Source organism: Hippocampus bargibanti, linkage group LG14, assembly GCF_051943395.1.
Source record: "Hippocampus bargibanti isolate YZ-2025 linkage group LG14, ASM5194339v1, whole genome shotgun sequence".
Lineage (NCBI taxonomy): Eukaryota > Metazoa > Chordata > Actinopteri > Syngnathiformes > Syngnathidae > Hippocampus > Hippocampus bargibanti.
In genome coordinates, this window is record NC_142747.1 from 6,094,776 (window position 1) to 6,117,086 (window position 22,311).

At 43.6% G+C, this 22,311-nt stretch overlaps 2 protein-coding genes across 7 annotated transcripts in view; both read left to right on the top strand.

The window, feature by feature from the left end:
• The first annotated feature begins 1,677 nt into the window (after positions 1 to 1,677).
• Positions 1,678 to 8,232, top strand: nars2 (asparaginyl-tRNA synthetase 2, mitochondrial). Its single transcript, XM_089014433.1, has 14 exons — positions 1,678 to 1,952; positions 3,019 to 3,128; positions 3,193 to 3,313; positions 3,663 to 3,803; positions 3,870 to 3,950; positions 5,676 to 5,770; positions 6,046 to 6,178; positions 6,437 to 6,535; positions 6,643 to 6,680; positions 6,772 to 6,838; positions 6,904 to 7,041; positions 7,121 to 7,218; positions 7,843 to 7,869; positions 7,988 to 8,232. Exons 1-14 carry the CDS (start codon positions 1,800 to 1,802, stop codon positions 8,130 to 8,132), a joined length of 1,446 nt encoding a protein of 481 aa, XP_088870559.1. The 5' UTR covers positions 1,678 to 1,799; the 3' UTR covers positions 8,133 to 8,232.
• Positions 8,233 to 14,927: 6,695 nt separating this feature from the next.
• gab2 (GRB2 associated binding protein 2) overlaps positions 14,928 to 22,311 on the top strand; it is a 43,672-nt gene continuing 36,288 nt past the window's right edge. For 3 of the 6 annotated variants that reach the window (XM_089013441.1, XM_089013444.1, XM_089013443.1), the window contains exon 1: positions 14,928 to 15,776. In XM_089013441.1, coding sequence (XP_088869567.1) covers positions 15,705 to 15,776 — 72 coding nt within the window. In that variant the 5' untranslated portion in view covers positions 14,928 to 15,704. The remainder of the gene's footprint in view (positions 15,777 to 22,311) is intronic. The other 3 variants (XM_089013438.1, XM_089013439.1, XM_089013440.1) reach the window with 3 other exon arrangements.

Below are 22,311 nucleotides of genomic sequence, written 5' to 3' on the forward strand. Positions count from 1 at the left end.
GCACTGTGAAGCCGGCGTGCTCACCACTCGACTACTGGGCCTCCCGTACGGAAATCTATTTCGTTGCACTTTCATGTTATAGGGAGACTTCGTCTGAGAACTACAACACCCATCCTCGTCTGTGTAAGCTCTCAGTCGTACAGGAGTGGTCCATCGATAAAAGGGTTTCTTCAGCCGTCATCTGTACTTTTTTGAAGGTGTCGGACGTTTTGCTTCTTATCCAAGATGCTTCTTCAGCGAACTAAAGTCTTACTGGTAGTATCGGTCCTATATATACAGTAAAGTCTCGTTATATCGATATTCAAGGGAGTCTGAAAAAATATCGATATAACCGGGACTATCGATATATCCGACCCTGTTTGCATGTAATTTTCTCCGTGCGTGCATAGAAATAGTATCGATATAACCGGGACTATCGATATATCCGATATCGATATAACGAGACTTTACTGTATATATATCCCTAATGTCAGGACATGGCGGCGCCGGACACTGCTATGATAGGTCCTTACTCTCAGGTTGGGGGGAGCAGAGGACCACTCCCTGCAGCCCCACCGATTGTTCCTACATTCCTGACTAACGACTGGCCTGAATGCCCCACTTCCTCCGGTATCACCTCATTGGCATTACTAATGTTGCCTAACCTATGTTGCCTAAGCAGGCTATTGTACGAACGATCCAAATTGAACCTCACCCCACCATATCGGTTTAATGACGGATTTAACTTTTTTATGAAAATTGCTTCTTTTACTCCCCTTTCAAACCATCGATGTTCTTTTGCTATGATTTTAACCTCATTGTCATCAAATGAGTGGTTGCTAGCTTTTAGGTGCATATGTACTGCCGATTGAGGCCCACTAGTATTATCCCTGCGATATTGATAAAGTCTTTTTTTGAGAATTTGTTTAGTCTCCCCAATGTATTGCTCTTTACAATTTTCATTATTACAATGTATTGAATAAACTACATTACTTTGTTTTTCATTTGGCAGCCTATCTTTTGGATGCACTAATTTTTGCCTTAAAGTGTTTATCGCTTTGAAATAAGTAGGAATTGCTTTGCTGCTGTGAAATGTACATTTCTCCACTGCGAGACTAATAAAGGCAAATCCAATCCAATCCAATTGTGTGTTGCTAAAGTACTCTTTGTAGTTTTTCTGAAACTCCTGCAATGTAAGGTACTGCTACTCCTCTCCTTTTCGTATCTTCAGAGTTTTTTGTTTCATTCCCTATTCTTTCTTTGACATTTGTTAAACGACCACTGAGGGTACCCACAGGTCGTGAGTGCTCTCCTGATATGTTTTGACTCCATCCTCTTTTCCTTTCGGCTTTTCCCCTCAGGGGTCGACACAGCAAATCAGTGTCCTTCACCTAACCCGTTTTTTTCTCTCATGCCATGCAGCTACCTTAATGCCCTCTTTGACAACATCCTTAAACCTCCTCTTAGGTCTTCCTTTTGGTCTCATGCCTGGCAGCTCAAGGCTCAGCATCCTTCTCCCAATATTGACACTCTCTCCCCTCTGAATATATCCAATCTCAGTCTGGCCTCTCTGACATTCTATACAACTACAACGCCCATAACCACCTTGAAATTCTGACGCGTCACGGCCGAAATCCGATTGGAGCTTTCTGAACACGTGATTCGACCGGACCAACAGATGACGAGATAACCAGGAAATGAGAAGAGCGAAAGGAATCAACGTGAATGTCAAGTGAACATCAAGCAAGCTATTTAATGCATGAATTAAGTTTAAACGTTTTCTTGTGCTTCAGAGTTTAGGGAGTTGTAATGTTGTCAAGATGTTTCGGACTGCTGCACAAACGTTTTCCGTCGCTTTATTGCCCCGAAAGATGTTCATCACTCTGAGGCATTTCTGCAACAAGACACCGAAGAAGCTTCGAGTTGCCGAATTACTTTCAGGTGACGGATTGGAAGCAAACGTCCAAGTGCAGGTATCCTTCAATACGGTCCCGTGTGTTGTCATTAGAGTCCGACCGCTAAACCCGGCGAAACTGGCAGCGTCTCCTTTCCAGGACAAGAGGTTGTAGCCTTTGGCGGGCCGTGCATGTCACTCCTTGGTCTTAAGTAGTGCGACGTGTGAATCAATCCACAGCTGCCACTGTAAAAAAAAAAAAAAGTGTGGTGTGATTTACAACGTCTTGTACTGTACTAGACGGTACAGTTAACCAGGAAATAACTTGTGAAAAAGAAATGCTGTTATTAAACTGTTCGAATGTTTACCATCAACATATGAATGCAAGTCGCTCTTTCGCACCACAGAGAAGATGATTGGCGAATTATGGCGTAGCATCAATAATAACCTCATAAAATTGCAATATTGTTTCCTTTTTTGCTAGTCAGACCTTTCTTAATGATGTCCAACTCTTCTTGAAAAGTCTGTCTTGAAAATGGCTTTAACAGTAAATCTGCAAACGAAGCCAATTCTTCTCCCCATCAACCATTGTGGGCTGACAAAACCACTATTAAATCAACACAATACATTTGCTTATGCAGCTCGCGAATGATACAGTGTGCAAGCTCTGGCCGGTATGCTCTTGTCACTTGCGGTGAGTGATCACAGCAGTTTTCGCAAACTATGATTGCCCCGTGACTAGTGTTGGTAACCCCTTTTGGGTTGCCAACTCGAAATCTGATTGTTTAAAGCAACAGTTTGATCGACACATTTGATGATCCTTGGCCCGCAGAACTGATTGTGAAGGCAATCAGTTGTGTTAAATGTGAAACACACATCTGGAAGGAGAGAATAGGGTAATAAAGGAAGCTGCAAGACAATTTGGAATTATTGAATCAGAATTCATGGACGACAAAATATTAACATCAGTCTGTGATTAAGATATTTTTAGGCCAGCAGAGAAGGCTTTACAGGCCTTGACGGTCCACCACTGGTTGTATCAAACTTTCAGTCCACTGTAAATTGCATTCAACACAACCTCCCCTTCCCCCATTGAGATGTTGGTGTACATATTTATGAATAACAAAAAAACATTTCTATCGCAGGGTTGGGTTCGCTCCGTTAGATCTCAGAAGGCAAATTTGTTCCTGGACCTCAATGATGGGAGTTGCCTGCAGTCGCTGCAAATCGTTGCCAGTCCTGAGCTGAATGACCCGTAAGGACTTTAATATACTGTACCTATACCCAGAGGAAAACAAATGTTCTTTTGTCCATGAAAGATTGCTCACATTTGGGAGTGCCGTCGAGGTCCGAGGGATCCTGAAAAAAAGTCTACACCCCAAACAGCCCGTGGAATTGGAAGCCGAGCACATCCACGTGGTTGGAGAATGTAACCCTTTGGTGAGTATGCTCTTTTTTTGCACGCCACGAATACAACAAAAACGATTGAGTATACAAATATGAAAATGTATTAAGTTGTAATTTTACAATAATAAAGTGCCATGGAAAATTGTCAAAATGTATGTGACCTCAGGTGAAAAATATTTTATTTTAGTACGATTAATGCTTTAAAAACACAACGTTTTAATCTTAAAAATATACGCGTCTGCGTTTGCGGAATATTTTGATGCAAATCTCAACTTATTTTGGTTTTCTTTGGGCTCGACTATTGCTTGATGCTACTAAACTCTGCCTTGACCTTTTTTTATGTGATGCTTCGCCATTCATAGTCCCTTGTTCCCATTTCCAGGATTTCCCGTTTAAAATCAAAGAGCGCCACACGCTGGAGTACATCCGCCAGTTCCCTCACCTCCGCAGTAGAACAAACGCCTTCGGCTCCCTGCTGAGGATACGCGGAGAGGCCACTTGGGCCGTTCATTCGTATTTCAAGGTGAGGTCGAGTCAGCGGAGGGCGTGCGAAGCGAGACCCCCACGCTTGTTCTTTCCTGTTTTCCAGGAAAATGGCTTTGCGCACATTCACACGCCAATCATCACCTCCAACGACTGCGAGGGAGCAGGCGAGCTCTTTCAGATCAAGGTGAGAGTGCTTTGCCCGGACGCAGCCCCATAATCCGGACATTTCATTGGGTACACTGTGTCACGAGGGCTGAAATGAGAGCCAGAGCCATTTTTAATTTTATTTATCTTTTGCCTTTTATTTACCTTTTGCCTCTACAAAGCCGGTGTGCTAACCACTCGACTACCGGGCCGCCATATATATATATATATACATATATATCTGTAGCCACAAAGGGACATATGTCTTCTTGTGCCGGTCCCAAGCCCGGATAAATACAGAGGGTTGTGTCAGGAAGGGCATCCGACGTAAAAGCTTGGCCAAAACAAACCTCTAAAGATGGAGGACACTGATTTGCTGTGGCGACCCCTTGAAGGGAAAAGCCGAAAGGAAAAGAAGAAGATATATATGTGTGTGTATGTGTGTGTGTGTGTGTGTGTGTGTGTGTGTGTGTGTGTATATATATATATGTGTATATATATATATACACACACACACACAGTAAAGTCTCGTTATATCGATATTCAAGGGAGAATAAATATCGATATAACCGGGACTATCGATATATCCGACCCTGTTTGCATGTAATTTTTTCCGTGCGTGCATAGAAATAGTATCGATATAACCGGGACTATCGATATATCCGATATCGATATAACGAGACTTTACTGTGTGTATATATATATATATATATATATATATATCAGCTTACGGCCTTAATTTGTTCCCAGAAAGTCTGTGTAAGGTGAAAAGTGTCTCTTCCAAAGATTAATTTCCCATAGGAAATAGGAAACCATTAAACATGAGAATAATCCGTTTCCAGGTCCCCATAAAACATAATTTTCTACTAAATAAGCATTAAAAGACAACCAACATCACTTTTTTGTTTCCTGACATCTGAAAAACGTTTTATGGCATCTAATATACCCAAAACATGCAGTATGATATTTTTAGTCAAATGCAAAACATGACTCTAAAAATGAATTAATGTCTGCTGAAACTGCAAAAAATGAAACAGGAAGTGGCCAGTTTCAGAAGGTCCCGCCCCCTTGTTCATGGTGTCACCCCAAGACGTCTTGCCTTGCTGGAGAATCAAAACAATGGCTTCAGATTCGGAGACTATGCGTTCTTGTTACTCATACAGTTATGAATATGATTCAAATAGTTCTGAAGATTAAATAATTTATTCCGTGCCATTTTGAGGTATCTGGGGGCGGGAAATGTAGCACCAAAAAGAGGCAGAAGATGGCGACAAAGCTCCATGTAAGGAATTAATCAGTCTGTGGAAACGGGCTGATTAATTGATGATTAACTGATGATTTTTGGTGCTACACGAAGTTTTCAGAGCAAACAAAGTACAGCAAAATGCATTGACGTGATGGAAGGACTGCTACAATGTGTCCTTTTTTCTGTAAGGGGCGTCACTTCAGTGACGTAACGTGAGGCATCACCAACTCAAAAACAAGACTACCAGAATATTTAGCGCGAGTCTTAAAACGTAAAATATAGCTATATGCGGTGGAATCTTTGTAAAATACGCTCAGTAGAAGTCATTTGAAGTGATTTTACAAATTATGGACGCAACTTGTCCAGAGACGTCGGTTGTCCTTTAAAACTGTGTCCTTGAGTAAAAAGTGTCCTTGAGAGTTTTGAAAGGCGCTTAGAAATTACATTTATTATTATTATTATTATTATTATTATTATTACACTACACAAAATATTTGTGGCAAATGTATTTGTTTGCAGCCTTCCTACCCACAGAACAGCCAGGACGAAAACTTCTTCTCGGTTCCTGCCTATTTGACCGTGTCTGGGCAACTGCACTTGGAGGTCATGACAGGGTGAGTTGTAATTGTATTCTTTTTTTTTTAGGTATCTTCTTCAACGGAATTACTTTGTATTGCCTTGAGGCAAAACAAGACACCACACACACACACACACACACACACACACACACACACACACACACACACACACACACACACACACACACACACACACACACACACACACACACACACACACACACACACACACACACACACACACACACACACACACACACCCACACACTGACAACATACTCAAGTGTTTCTCTCCACAATTATGCCTGCAGGTCATTTTCCAGAGTCTACACGTTCGGCCCGACATTTCGCGCGGAAAACTCCCAGAGCCGACGCCACCTGGCTGAATTTTACATGGTGGAGGCGGAGGTAGCCTTCACGCGGTCCATCACGGACCTCACCGCGGTACGCCCGTGCCATCCTTTGCCTCATATCATTGCGATATTTTGGCATTCGATACAAAGTCAATATCGCAATACGGTCAGGTGAAATAATGTAATGAAACAAAAGAGGTTTGGATGTTCCCATCGCATCTTTTGTTCTTGCGCTCGGATCTAGTTTGAGACCCCCGATTTTGTGGACCGGCCCAAAACCGATTCCCTTCCGGTACCTCGTGAATGCATTTGATGTCTACCAGACTAAACAATGCATTTACTCCTTCAGATCATGGAGGACATGTTCAAAAGTACCACTGAGCACGTGTTGGATCGCTGCGCTCGAGACGTGGACTTGTTTCACACGCGCGTGACACCAGGACACAGGGTGAGTCCCGCCCCCTTGACGACACGTCACTTTTTGAGCTTCTGTCTTGCCTGACCACCGGACGACTGATGGTCTCACCCCGTTCTCTTTCTGCATCATGCGCAAAGGATGCCGTGGAGGCCATGCTGAAGGGGAAATTCCACATGTAAGTCTTTTTAAAAATGTATTTGACAAATATTTAGGCTCTGTTTTCTTTTTTTAGGGGTAAGTGCTTACGGAACTCGATTTACTTCCAGCTTGACCTACAGTGAGGCTATAAATATCCTCCAGCGAAGTATGCAGACGTTTGCCTTCCCCACAAATGTGCGTATGACCTCCTCCTCATCCCGCCTGCGCCATTTTTTACCTGCGCCTGCTCCGCTTCTCAGTGGGGCTGCGACCTTAAGACGGAGCACGAGAAGTATCTGGTGAAACACTGCGGCCTGCGTCCGGTCTTTGTCACGGATTATCCCTACCGGCTGAAGCCGTTCTACACCAGAGACAACCAAGACCATCCCCAGCATACGGTGGGTTCAGTGATTGATCAGTCCTCCTGTGCAGCCTCCCCAAGCGCGACGTTTGAAATTTGTGACCGTGGTTGTTTAGGCAGCCGCCGTGGACCTCCTGGTGCCTGGCGTCGGGGAGCTCTGCGGGGGCTCGCTGAGGGAAGAGAGGCTGAACCTGTTAAGAGCTCGCCTGGAAGAGTAAGTGCCATTTTTGTTTGTTTTGTTTTAATTAATCAGTCTTTATAATTACTCTGCCAAATAGCAGAATCAGCATCACCTTCAAAGAAATCCATTTTCCGTACCGCTTATTCCTCATTAGGGTCGCGGGAGCCTATCTCAGCTGTCTTCGGGCACGAGGCGGGGGGTACACCCTGAATTGGTTGCCAGCCAATCCCAGGACACACAAAGACATACAACAGTCACTCTCATACTCACACCTCGGGACAATTTGGAGTGGTCAATCTGCCTGCCATGCATGTTTTTGGATTGTGGGAGGAAACCGGAGGACCCGGAGAAAACCCACACAGGCCCGGGGAGAACATGCAAACTCCACACAGGGAGGCCGGAGCGGGACACGAACCGGCGACCTCTGCACTGTGAAGCCGGTGTGCTAATCACTCGACTACCGGGCTGCCCTTAAAAGAAATCCACATTGGCAAAAGTTATGGAAATATAGTGACTGGCTCGGTCACAGGATGTTTTCATAACTTGGCTGAGATAAGACTTGTCTTAATGTCGCATTTGACTCAGGGGCTGAAATTGCAGATACTCGAGTGTTTGTGTACAAGCCATGATACATACATACATTTTTTTGCTTCTCAGGGTCGGATTAGAAGACACCTACAGCTGGTAAGAAATAATTAAATCAGCATGTCCTCACACAATATTTGCATATTCATTTGTTTATGTTCATGAAATCCATTTTTGTATCTACAGCCCACTGCAGTGACAATTAATTTATTTTCAGGTATTTGGATTTGAGGCAATTTGGCTCTGTGCCTCACGGTGGCTTTGGAATGGGATTTGAGCGGTACCTGCAATGCATCCTGGGAGTGGACAACATCAAAGACGTGATTCCTTTCCCCAGATTTTCACATTCTTGTCTGCTGTAATCGCAGAGGCTCCTTTTTAAATGATGCCAAGTACTTGTCATAATACATAAACACGACTGTACTTTATTAATTTATAATAAAAGTGTTTTTCTGAAGTCTACACCATTGCTGGGATGTTAACTCCATCTTCTTCTTTTCCTTTCGGCTTTTTCCTTCAAGGGGTCGCCACAGCGAATCAGTGTCCTCAATCTTCAGAGGTTTTGTTGAGCGTGCGTGCGTGTGTGGATGTGTGTGTGAGGCAAAGACACGATTGAGGAAATATCATGATTGATATCACCTGCGAAACGAGCTGATCATGTGATACCCGGAAATTGTGAAGCCTTTTTTAAGAAACATGCGCAGAATAAAATGTTTGTTGAGTTCCCAGACCAATTATTGACACTGCTGTGCATAATTTCTCTCGTGAGTACTTTCAATCGCTACGAAAAGTTACCATTTTGGTTACTGTTAAAACGCTAAGACTGCTGCCAGAATGACTAGCGCAACAGGTTATCGGCCCAGTACCACAGGCCAAACATGGTTTAGACCAGGGGTGCTCACACTTTTTCAGCATACGAGCTACTTACAAAAACTACCAAGTCAAAATGATCTACCCACGACAAAAATGCAAAGCATAATTATTTTCAAATGTTTTAAGGATTCTTTGTATGTACAATGTATGTCGATGTACCTTGCATAACTGAATAAGCGAATATTGCACAACACACATAATTACATATACATAATATAATAAATAACTATTAACATTTTTTGTAATTGCCTGAGTTTACTTTGATGACATGCACTGAATTGAATCAGCCAGGGATGCATAGTCCGGACAGTAGCTGCTGACAGCCAGCCTCAAGCACATTTCCAAATGTTCATCATTCATGGTGGAACTATTATTTGGACTTAATGATCTTCATGTAGGAAAAGGCCGAGTCACATAAATAAGTGGAGCCGAATAATGCAGTCAAGGAGGTAGCACATTTCCTCAAGTTGGGGTACTTTTCCTGTGCGAGTAAATTACAGAACTGTCCAAGTCTCTGAACAAGGAGTCCGCTGCTTCAACGAATGCTTCTTTTACCATCTCTCCGTCTTGTTTTTAACGATGGCGTGACTCACCCGGAACGAGCTGCGGTGGCGACTTTCGCTTTTGAAGTATGTTGAGTGAAAAATGACTGCTGTCCGGACAACTGGGATTTTAGTTCGTCCACCGTTCTCTTTCTCAGCTGGCTTTTCGGCGTGAAGTCAATGTCGTATTTTCCAAGAACAGTCCGAAAATGGCGCTCCACATTTTCCCATTCCGTATGAAAGTAATATGTTTTGCCCGCTTACTTGGTCCCGCTTTCGCACTCATTTTGATCACCATATGTTTTAGCAAGGGCTTAAAATCTGAGGTAATTCGCTGACTAGCTTGTAAATTTTGCTGCGTTTAGCGCCGTTGTTTACGCATGCACGGCGACCTAAAGGTAAAAATTCAGTTGTCATCTGAATGTTTGCCCTGTATGTCAATCAAGTGACGGGACGTCTGATAGGCTGAAAATGTTTTTTTTTTTACTGTCACGCTGCGATCGACCAGTACTACCTCCGCTATCCACCGGTAAATCGCGATCGACGTAATGAGCACCCCTGGTTTAGACTTTTGTTCGATGGCGATGAGAAAAACTACGAGCTCTGGGAGACGAGGTTCCGGGCGCACATGGAGTTGCGAGGCCTCAGATACGTTATTTTGGGCGTCCCGAACATTGAGGAAGACAGCGAAGAAGCTCTCGCCGAAGACAAGGCTAAGAATGGAGAGGCATATGCAGAGTTGGTGCAATGTCTGGACAATAAGAGCCTATCGCTGGTCATGAGAGACACAAAACGTGACGAGAAGAGCACTGGAGATTCTCCGTGAGCATTATGCTGGAAAGGACAAACCTCTTCCAAACCGTTCGTTGTGCACGTCACCCAATCTAATGACAGAATGACTTTCGGCGAATTCAAAACTAAGCTAAGAAGTTTTGAGAATACCGAAAAGGATGGAAAAGGTGACCAGAGTGGCAACGAAGACAACGTAATGAAAACCAGTGGGACTACAAAACCGCATAGGAGAGGGAGAGGAAGGAAAATGGACCTGGCTGATATCGAGTGCTACACCTGCGGTAAGAGAGGGCACATGGCCAGGACATATCCTCGCACTTCCCAGCCAAGAAGAGAGGAAAGAAGGTGGGACACGCCACATCAAGGCCAACGTGGTCGAGGACGAGGCCGCAACATCATGAAGGGAGCTGCTGACGAGATCGAGTCATAGCACACATTCTTCTTCAATCTAAATGACCATCTGACAAGTGGAAACGAGAGGTTTTATGTTCGACAGTAGCGCCACAGCACATATGGTCAACGACGCCACGAAGTTCAAAACAGTCGGCAAGAGCTTCAAACCCGAGGACCACATCATTGAGCACGCAGACGGAACCAAGGTGAGCGGAATGGCAAAGATGAGAGGCGAGGCTGAGGTCTACTTGCTGCAGAGCGAGGGACGACGCGTAAAGATGAGACTCAAGCAAGCACTCTACATCCCAGCATTTCCGCAGAACATCTTCTCCGTCAAAGCAGCAACAGCAAGTGGAGCAGAGGTCCGCTTCAAAGACGGTGATGACTGGTTAATCCACAGGGATGGGACAAAATTCAAAATGGAAGTATTTGGTAGAATGTATTACCTAAACACAATAGAAGAGAAAAATGTCGATGAAGCATATGGTTGTTATGATATCCAAACTTGGCACAAAATACTGGGTCATTGTAACTTCGAAGCTGTAACTAAATTAGAAAAAGTGGTTAAAGGAATGTCTATTAGAGGGAAACACGAGCCTAATCAAAACTGTGAAATATGCACACAGGGCAAGCTGACACAGAGCAGGAACAGACATTCAGATGCTAAAGCTGCAACTGTGCTACAGCTAGTGTGGTCCTGTAGAACCGACAGATAGAAATGGCTACAGGTACTCAATAGCATTCACTGATGACCACAGTGGGATGATTTTTCAATATTTTATTAAGGCAAAGGCTGACACGACAATGGCTACAGAAAAATTCATAGCCGATGTAGCCCCATATGGAAAAGTAAAATGCACCAGATCCGACAACAGCACAGAGTTCACTGGGCAAGAGTTTCAATCTTTACTAAGAAAGAATGGTATAAGGCATGAGATGAGTGCACCCTACTCACCCCATCAGCACGGTACTGCCGAGAGAGGTTGGCGAACACTATTTGAGATGTCGAGATGCATGCTATTGGAAAGTAACCTTCCCAAGCAACTATGGACATATGCTTTACAAACGGCCGCTCAAATTCGCAACAGATGCTACAATAAGCGGCTACAGCAGACACCTTACCAGGCTTTTACAGGAAAGGTACCCAACCTTTCTAACAAGCAAATATTTGGCAGTGAATGTTACGTGTATAAACAGGACAAAAATAAGTTAGATTCCAGATGTGATAAGGGGATTTTCGTAGGCTATGATAAGTATAGTCCAGCCTATAATGTGTACTACCCCGAGACAAGGAAAGTCCTGAAACATAGACTGGTGAAATTTTTAATGGAAAAACAACACAGATGGTCAAACTCAAACGGGTTGTGACTTGTGGGATGATATTCAGAGCTACAGTAAAGTACCCCTAAAGGAAATCAGAGTCAAGATCAACCTGAGAAAAGCAAAGAAGCGAGTGCTGAAGAGACAGTAGAAACAGGCAATATTCAGACTGAACAGCGAAGGAGGTTTCCTAAAAGACAAATAAAGGCTCCAGAATATTTAAAGGAGTACATATATAAAACTAAGTGTGATGATGACAAAGATGAAAATATTGACTCTTTCTACAAAGTAACATGGTGTACCTAGGATTAAAGAGGCTATGCAATCTGAAAAGTCAAAAATGTGGGCTACTGCAATGGAAGAGAAGATGGAATCCCTGAAAGAAAATAAGACTTTCACTCTGACCCCGCTACCAAAGGGCAAACAAGCAGTGGGAGGTCGCTGGGTGTATACGGTGAAAGAAAACCCAGATGGATTTGAGACTTGTAAAGCCAGATTTGTGGCAAAAAGATTTGGTCAAGTGGAAGGAATAGACTACAGAGAGACATTTTCGCCGACAGCTAATATGAATTTCATTCGAGCACTGATGCAGGTGGCTGTGCAAGAAGATCTCACCCTACAACAAATGGACGTGAAGACTGCGTATCTCCATGCCCCAATGGACTGTAAATTATATGTGGAGCAACCTGAAGGTTTTGAGATCACGTCACAAACAGGAGAACGTTTGGTATGTAAACTCAAAAAATCACTGTATGGCTGAAAGCAGTCAGGGCGTAACGGGAACTTGTTACTAAATAATTACCTCATAAAGAATGGTTTTATACAAAATAATGCTGAGCACTGTGTTTACTGCAGAGAATCCGAAAATGAAAAGGTCATTTTGGTAGTGTGGGTGGATGACTTAATCATCGCGGCGAGTAACGATACCCTACTCAGTGAAGTAAAAGAAATGCTAAAAAGAAGGTTTAAAATGAAAGATATGGCTCCACTTCCTATGTATCAATTTTAAACAAAGTAAAGGAGAGATCAAAATAACTCAAAAGAAACACATTGAGAGAATGTTGAAAATTTGGAATGGCTGAGTGCAAAGTAATTGGAAATTGGACTTTAACAGTGAGGGTGAAGTTATCAACTCATCAGGGTACAGAGAGATAGTGGGCAGCCTAATATACATGTACCAGACCTGATTTAAAGGGCAACCGACGTCACTTTTTTAACTGACATCAGAAAAACGTTTTATAGCATCTAAAATACCCAAAACACGCAGTATGATATTTTTATTCAAATGCAAAACACCAACATAAATGACTTAAAGTGTCCAAAATCTGCAAAAAAATTGAGCTGCGAATTGGGCATTTTCAGAAAGTCCCGCCCCCAGTTTGTGACGTCACGCCAAGACGTCTTGCATTGCTGGAGAATAAAAACAATGGCTTCAGATTCGGATAATGTTTTCTTGTTACACATCCAGTTATGAATATGATTCAAATATTTCTTAAGAGGAAAGCATACATGTTTGCAATTGATTAAAGAATTTATTCCGTGTCATTTTGAGACAAACGGACGGGGGGGAATGTCTCACCTAAAAAGAGGCAACAAAATGGCCACCGATCTGTGAGGAATGAATCATTTATAATAAATCATTTATCAGCCTGTGTCCACAGGCTGATAAATGATTTCCATGGAGCTTGGACTCCCTCTGCTGGCGGCTTTTGGATGTAACACACGCCCCCCCCCCCCCCCAAAACAAACAGTACAGATAAATACATTGACGCGATGGAAAGATGCTACAATGCGTCTTTTTTACGTCAGGAGAAGGTCCTTTTCTGACGTCACGTGAGGACTCGTCACCAACTCAAAAACAAGACTTCCTGAATGTTCAGCGTGAGTCTTAAAATGTAAAATATAGCTATATGTGGTGGAATCTTATTAAAATACGCCAATAGAAGTCATTTGAAGTCATTTTACAAATTATGGACACAACTTGGCCGGAGATGTCGGTTGTCCTTTAAGCTGGGTTGTGAGCAAACTCTCACAACACCTAGCTGAACCAAAACAGCAGCATTGGACTGCAGTTAAACATTTACTAAAATATTAAAAAGGTACTATAGATCAAGAGCTTAATTTCCGAAAATTTGAAGGGAAGTTAAGACTAGAAGGATATAGTGACCCTGATTGGGCTGCCGATACAAATGACAGGAGGAGCACAACTGGATGTTGTTTTAGCCTAACTAAAGAAGGTCCAGCTATATCATGGAAAAGTAGAAAACGGTCAACTGTGGCATTGTCAACCTATGAAGTTGAGTATATGGCACAACTCAAGAAAGCATGTACCTTGTCCAATTATTAAAAGGGATAGACAGCAGTAACCGCTATGTACCAGTAAAAATATATGACAATCGGAGCAATAGCTTTGTCCAAAAACCCAGTGTGTAGGCAGAGAAGCAAGCATGTAGATATTAAATATCATTTTGTACGGTCTGCGCTCACTGAGGGGAAAATATCTATAAAATATTGTCCAACAGAAAACATGGTTGTGGATGTTTTTACTAAGGCGGTGACAAAAGTGAAACTTGAAAGATTGAAGAGATATTTGTTTGGAGAAATGTGAATATTTTGAAGGTTGCAGAGTGTTGCAAATATGTAGAATGTTGTTATTTTTACAACAATGTATTTCTTGTTTCTATGTCTTTCTTTTTGTTTGCTGCATGAAATTGTGAATATGTCTGAGTGGGAGTGTTGAGCGTGCGTGTGTGGATGTGTGTGTGAGGCACGATTGAGGAAATTTCATGATTGATATCACTTGCAAAACGAGCTGATCATGTGATACCCAGAAATTGTGAAGCCTTTTAAAGAGCATGCGCAGAATAAAATGTTGAGTTCTCAGACCAATGATTGACACTGCTGTGCATCATTTCTCTCGTGAGTACTTTCAATCGCTACGAAAAGTTACCATTTTGGTTACTGTTAAAACGCTAAGACTGCTACCAGAATGACTAGCGCAACAGGTTTGATCCGCATGTCTGTTTTGGCCAAGCTTTTACGTACTTCCTGACACATCACTCTGTATTTATTCGGGCTTGGGACCGGCACAAGAAGACTTGTGTCCCTTTGTGGCTACAGAACAAGCAACTCGCTTAGTAAAAGGTTTCTGTTGAGATCCTTCGCGCTTTCGCGATGCATTTGGGAGAATAAAGAGTCGAGATGGTCCTCTTGTTTAGATTATACAAGTAGGATATTTATTTGCCGAAACACAGACAGCAACCACTGCGTTCATCGTCGTACGAGAAGTCCAAAACATATACACAAACTGGCTTTTATCGCTGTCAAGTCACGTGATTTCGCGTCGTGGCTGGGTTGCCAGATCAGCTCAGTATTACAGCATTACATAAAATGAGGATACAATCTAACTTTCTCAACAGTTCCCAAACACAAAATGGTCATCGGCACAGCAACATTCAAAAATATAACATAATTGCTCCAAACCGCTGAGGAAGCATTGAGATCGTAATTCCTTTAAATCGCCACCAGGTGTTGCTGTTTGCGTGCAATCCAATCGTGGGACGTTTGCCTGTGATTCTTTGTCATGCATTTAAAAGGCCAATCTTATTTGGAGCCGTCCGTAAGTATGTTTAATTTATTGGTTGTCGTAAAGCATGTTAATCGGTACACACGTAGAAATATTCTTTCTAAAATACATGTATTGTTGTTGCATGCCGGACGCCCATCCCTCCGCGAGCCGGCCGTGGGCGTGGTGTCGAGTTGGGAAAACAAGCCGCAGACGCCCCGTGACGCTGCCCCGCATCAGTCGAGTTTGCCGCAGAAGGAGCTCCCGAGGTTCGTCCGATAACATCTCCCAGAACAGGACTACCAGAACCCCCCTCGCCCCCACCCATATCTGTCCTCCTGGTCCTACTTATCTCGGTTCGGATGGGGGACAAACGCTCGCCGACCGTAGCCGTCCTATGTATGTAGCCGCCTGTTGGGGACCGACCGACCAACAGACTTGTCGGCGAGATGAGCGGGGGAGAAGTCATCCTCCAGGGCTGGCTGAGGAAGTCGCCGCCGGAGAGGAAATTGCGCAGATACGTGAGTGGATCTGACAAACGACAGAGTACACATTCGTCACTTTATTGGGCACACCTGTTCGGTACACTGTAGTAAAAACTCTTGCCTTGTCCCGTGACATCACTCGACGCTCTTAGGGAATCCTGGACGTGGTTGTGGTTGTGGTTGTTGTAGTCGTCTACGTTAGCGTTACAACCTGTCGAATGCCTCTGTATACTCGCAACAATGATTATTTGGGTTCGTTTTAAGCAGCGCCGTATAAACGATTCTCAACGCCGAGTGCAATGGCAGGTGTTCGACGAGAAATGACCCCCTTGAACTGAAATTTTCAACTTGAAGTTATCTTTGTAGTGATAAACCTAGGGATTTCTTTCAATGTCAATGTGCCTTGGCCCCATAACGACTATTAAGTGCAGTGCTACGTAATATGGTGAAAATATTATACTATTCTCAGTACATGTCGCTGTCAAATTGAACAATTACAGATAAAGTTCACACTTCCATTTTGCTTCCTTTTATTACCAAATTAGGAGAAGTAATTCTCAGCTCCTACCTCTAATTTAATACAAACAGGAATATAAATTGCTGGTCAGAATGGAATACTGTGTGTCCTTCCATCAGATGGGCTACACAAAGCTCAACAGTGACCCAGCTTCTGCAAATTTGTGACAATTTTAATGAGTAGCGTGACATTTTACAGAATCAAACCTCTGAAGATGGAGGACACTGATTTGCTGTGGCGATCCCTTGAAGGGAAAAGCCGAAAGGAACAGAAGAAGAGCGTGGCATTTTACCAATCACAAAAGATGTGCCTTGGCTCAGTGAAGGTTGGCTTTGCCTCACCTGTCATCATGGAAATATCAAATGAACAAATTAATTAAACAGGTATATGTATTGAGTGGTTTGTACCTTAAAGTTCTTATCCATTTAACGTCACCATTTTTGGCTTTTTTTTCAAAATCGCAGAATTTTCACATTTACCGTTCAGGTACAAAGTAGAGACGAGCGGTGATGCACCAGCCGGCTGAGCCTCACCATGGATTGCGCAATCACTATGCTAACTGTGCTAGCTTGCTCAGCGGTGAGACCGCATTGCTGTCCCTCTGCATATCGATATTAAAGTGTTCAAAAGCTTTTAGTATATGAACTAAATTTCTACAGTTTATCGGGTGTATATAGAGTCACTGTACATTATAAACACTGTACTACAGTGTTTATTTTTATTTTTTATCAAAACTGTGTGCATAGGTGAGGCACACAGTTCTCCTGCCTCATGACGGGGCGCTGGTGATTAGAGATTCTTCTTGCAACTCCTTGGCTGCAGAATAATAATAGAATTAGTGACAGCAAGCTACAGTAAACAGTTAGCAAGTTAAGTGCAACCATCGAGTCATTTTTTTCGTGTTGCTTGGCCTTATTTTCAGAATGGTGGATAACATATCTAAATAGAAAACAACATCTAAACTGGACTTTCAATCGAAGCAGGAGGTAATAATTAAAGGAAGACCAACACCGGACTGTATAGCTCACAAACGGTGAGGGATGAATGTAAATCTGCTGGACAGCTTCTCAGCTTTTTGGCCAAGAAGGATCCCATTGAAACTATTCCTGAAGCGACAAAGTTGCTCCAGCACATGCTCACTGTTCCAGCTACGACAGCATCAGTGGCTCATTCTCAGCGGTCATTCTCAGCACAATAGACTGAAAACATACAGTTGGAACAGGACTGATCAAGGATGACTTTCTTCACTGGCAGTGATCTCCATTGAGACAGAGAGACTTGGACTTTATTTATAAGTAAAGGTAACAATGCTACAGTTTGTATGCAGTATATAAAGAATGCTGACATGACATTTTAAACAAAACGCGTTAACTGTTGCCAATCAAATGGTGAATAAGCTACTCTGTGCAGTTCATGTTTGTAAATCTGACTGTGATGACGTCAGTGCCTCACCAGCCATGAACCTCACCGCACGTCACTGCAGCACTTTGACAACAGCTGAAGCTGCAACAAAGTGCTGTATAAATCAAAATGTAACATAGACTATATGACTAGTTCTTAACATTTGATGTCGCACTATGTAGCAGGTGCGTCCCCCAAAACATCTGGCCCACTTTACAACACCCCCCAACCCCTGAAGGAATACTGAGGCACACAACCATTTTTTCACTGCTATAGACATGCAAATTTGACCAATACGGCCACTTGGATCGGAGGGGGAGGGTGGAGTTCATGAGGTAAGGGGCTGTCGGGGGACTGTCATATGACAACACGGACACGCCTGCAGCTGTCTGCACTCACCACTAAATGCCTCTTGTACTCATATTGGCATCATCCAATCACGATGAGGTCACGTCTGATGTGAGCCATTTCCATCTCGTCCGTCTCACAACAACGGTGGGGATCCTTGAGTGCCCCGGCAAAGCTCCCATAAGCCACCCAGGAGTGTTTGTGTGTGTGTGTTTGCGCGTGTGTGTGTTTGCGCGTGTGTGTGTGAGAGAGGGGTGGGCGGGTAGAGTACTCGTCAAGCCGCCACTCACATAATAGGATTTATGGAGGCTGATAGTAGTATGAGCCAATCTATAAATACAACTGTCATTTGTTTGTGTGGTGTTGTCTTACTACCAGGCCGCTTCTTACGCTCCTACGAGCTTACTTTGCCATGATGTCACCACTGTGTGTGTGTGTGTGTGTGTGTGTGTGTGTGTGTGTGTGTGTGTGTGTGTGTGTGTGTGTGTGTGTGTGTGTGTGTGTGTGTGTGTGTGTGTGTGCGCGCGCGCGTGTGTGTCATCATCATCATCATCAATGAGAAGCATCCGAGAATGTCTGCCCTAGTGTCTTTCCACCATTGTCTTCCGCTTAAACATGCTTAGTGTTTACGCAGAGACCACCACGGTCAGCCTAGAGCAGCTGCCGCTGCGACCGTACGTAGGAAGAAGCCAGCTTAGCTCCACCGTATAAACAATAGCATGGCGAGTGGAAATGCAATCATAGGGCTGTCCCTGCCTACATTCCCACCCACGTCTCATAAGCTAGTGATTCTCAACAGGTTGGACCCAGAAGTGGGTCACGGAGCCATTCAGGGTGGGCCTTGTACAGGTTGTAGAAAATTATAGGTGGGGGCGGGCTGCGATACATGTGTATTAAGGTTTTGAACAGTGCGCTATAAATACACATGCGGCAATGATGTGGAATTGTAAAGTTGAATGCTTCGGTCCAGTGAAATATTGAATACAGAGCCCAGGTTGGACTTGGGGAAGGAGGGGGGGGTGATAATATTTGAATGACGATCATCAGAAACTTTTGAGTTTATTGGTTCATCTATTTTCCTGGAAAATAATGGGGAGGGACTGGCCTAAAAGAAGTCATGTGTGCCAGAAAGCAATTGATTTAATATGTGGCCTTATTTAATTTTATGACACAGCGAACCACAAAATGTATGCTGGTTGCTTACTTGTAATTTTTTCCTGTCATTATTCACTGAAGGGTGGCCCGGTAGTCGAGTGGTTAGCACACCGGCTTCACAGTGCAGAGGTCGCCGGTTCGCGTCCCGGTCCGGCCTCCTTGTGTGGAGTTTGCATGTTCTCCCCGGACCCGCGTGGGTTTTCTCCGGGTCCTCCGGTTTCCTCCCACACTCCAAAAAAACATGCATGGCAGGCAGATTGACCACTCCAAAATTGTCCCTAGGTGTGAGTGTGAGAGTGACTGTTGTATGTCTTTGTGTGCCCTGCGATTGGCTGGCAACCAATTCAGGGTGTCCCCTGCCTCGTGGCCGAAGACAGCTGAGATAGGCTCCAGCAACCCCCGCGACCCTAATGAGGAATAAGCGGTACAGAAAATGAGATGAGATGAGATTATTCACTGAAGACCTCAATTGCAACTTTTGTGCTCAGGCCAAAGACTTGCATAGATATTGGCCCTAACTCCAAGCTGTGGCATCTTAGGTAGGAAGAACTATGTTAAAATAAGGGGAATAGCTTCATTTTCTCTTGTCCTCCAGGGAGAAATAATGTTTTGATGCCGTCATGTGATCTCCATAGGCAATTACAAACCTTCATTGGTATCAATTACGTGTTTTTCTTTTTGTTACTTCCAGATTTTCTTCATCGGGCGTGATGAAAGACACTCAAACACAAAAGCATACGTAGTTCTGTCTCAACATATACTTCAGTACATAGTATGGGTGGGTCGTTTCCAGACACGCGGGCTCGATCGGTCGGTGTCATGAGATGTTTGCAACAGGCAGACGTGCGGATTCAATCATCCAACCATTTGGAATTCCTTCCTCTTAAAGTCAAGTGTGGGGAACAATCAGGACTATTTTACCCGCCGCTATCTCTGTCAGCTGACCGAGGTGACGCTCGGGTCACGGCGCAGGCCCGTCGTTTGTTCTCTCCGCTAATTCAGAATCCATTTGGTCGGTGCGAGATGTGAGTGGAAAATAAAGGACACGTCGAGCGGTCCTTCTGACCTTTTACACAGCAAGCTATTGTTCTAGTCAAAAATGGTTAAGAGGGCATTTGTTGGAGCGTGATGTGAGAACACCAAAACAGTGAATGTGTTTGAAAATCTGATGCTTAATGAGAAAAATGGGGAATTGGTGACTCCCAATCATGTCTCAATATCAAATTCAAATCATGATACATTCCAATTTTACTTTATTGTGTGCTTGTTGGGCGGACCGGCATTGAGTGGTTAGCTTCACAGTGCAGAGGTTGTGAGTTCAAGACCCGGTCAGGCCTCCCTGTGTGGAGTTTGCATGTTCTCCCCTTGGCCCGCGTGGGTTTTCTCCGGGTCCTCCGGTTTCATCCCACATTCCAAAAACATGCATGTTCGTTGATGGAAGGAAATCAATTTAAAAGGCTTGACAAGCAGTTGATTTGTAGCCAAATCTTTGGCTTCATCGTCATTTAAGTATTTTGGGGATTTTGCTCAAGGCGTTTAGTCATTGGAACAAGTTTGTTGTCTTTTGCCTAAGAGCGGATGCGATGCTCTGAATCCCCGCCATCGAGCCGTCCTACCCAACCGTAAAATCTGGATGGGGTCGCATTGTGTTAATCAGTTGCTTCTTGTTTAAATGATTGTTTTTTGGGTTTTGTTTTGAGCTTGGGCTCGAAATAAGACACATTTCAAATTTATCATGGGGCACTTAACGATATTTGTATGCAAAGGTGTAAAGGAAAAACAATCGAGCAGAAGGCTTGGTACGTGTGCTGAAAACGCATCAAGAAAGAAGAAGTCTTTTGTCCATGATAAACAGTGCAGATAATTTTGTTGACACGTGCATTCCAGTGTCATCCGGATCCGGCTGGCAGTTAATGCCCGACAACAGTCTGGAAGATAGTTAATGTACATTGTGAACATTAAGGGGCCCGAAACGGAACCTTGAGTCACTCTTGGATTTTTGGCTGGTGGAGATGAGACTGTCAGGTGAAAGGGTGACATTACATTTTTTTTCAAATAAAAATGCACTAGTCCATTTCCTTGTCCTTCATCGGCCATCAAAAGTACTTACATCTCAGTTTGTGACCTACTGGCTAGAAGGTTTTGTTGCGTGTGAAAAGGCAGCGTAGAAAGTTACGCGGGAGGAGGTAAAAACAGGTCGGGCATGCAAATCGTATGCAAAGTCAGCCGTTGGTGAAAGGGGGTGGGGCCGATGGAGGTAGATGTGTTTACGTGGGAGCGTGGCTCTCTGGGATGTTTCCTAATTGTTTACCGAGGTGATTAACGCTCAGCGGCGATGACTCACTAGATCCACAGCCCGCAAACACACAATGAGTCAGGAAACTTTGTTCGGTGCGGTACCGCCTCCCGCGCGCTAAAATATTAGCAGTGTGTCAGGTTTGCTAATCAAAATAAACCCACGTCATATCGGGAACAATAGCTAAATGCATTCATATATATATATATGAGTAAAAGTATAAAGTTGTTTTCCGCCGGGACCATCTTATTTTTCTTCTTCTCTGCGACCTTGTGTGTTTTCATCATCACTTGTTGCCAGGCAGATTTCAGAGGGTTTGGCAGACTTGAATTCACGTTCGTTAATTTGACTTGTGACTATGTTCTTTGGGACGCTAACAAAATGTTTATTTAAATCTTGTAAGTTTATATGTAACTGTATGTGGTGGTGGTGGGGGGCTCTGACAGGTGGCTTGTAAGATTAAGCTATCTCAAATCGGACTTGGTGCGTCATGCGTTGACAAAGTCCCAAAAAATAAAATTGTTACTGTTCAGGAAACCCTAAATTTTTTGAAAATGGAGTCATACAACTATTTTATTTTGAAGGCTTTATTGGGTTCCCTCTTAACCATATTGTATGCAACTCCGTGATGCCATTGGCATTTCAGGTCCCCCCATACTGCCCCTGTGCACTCATTTGGCAATTAGTTGCAGTGTACAGTTTAAATACTAGTGTGAATCCAACTCGCATCAGTTTGCCCCATGAATCATACAAATGACATTTTGTAAACAGTTCAAGTCCTGTTCTCACGTCACGACCCCCTCACCCAAATAAAAAAAGCCTTCCCACCTGTCCGTTGGAACAAACGTGTCTGT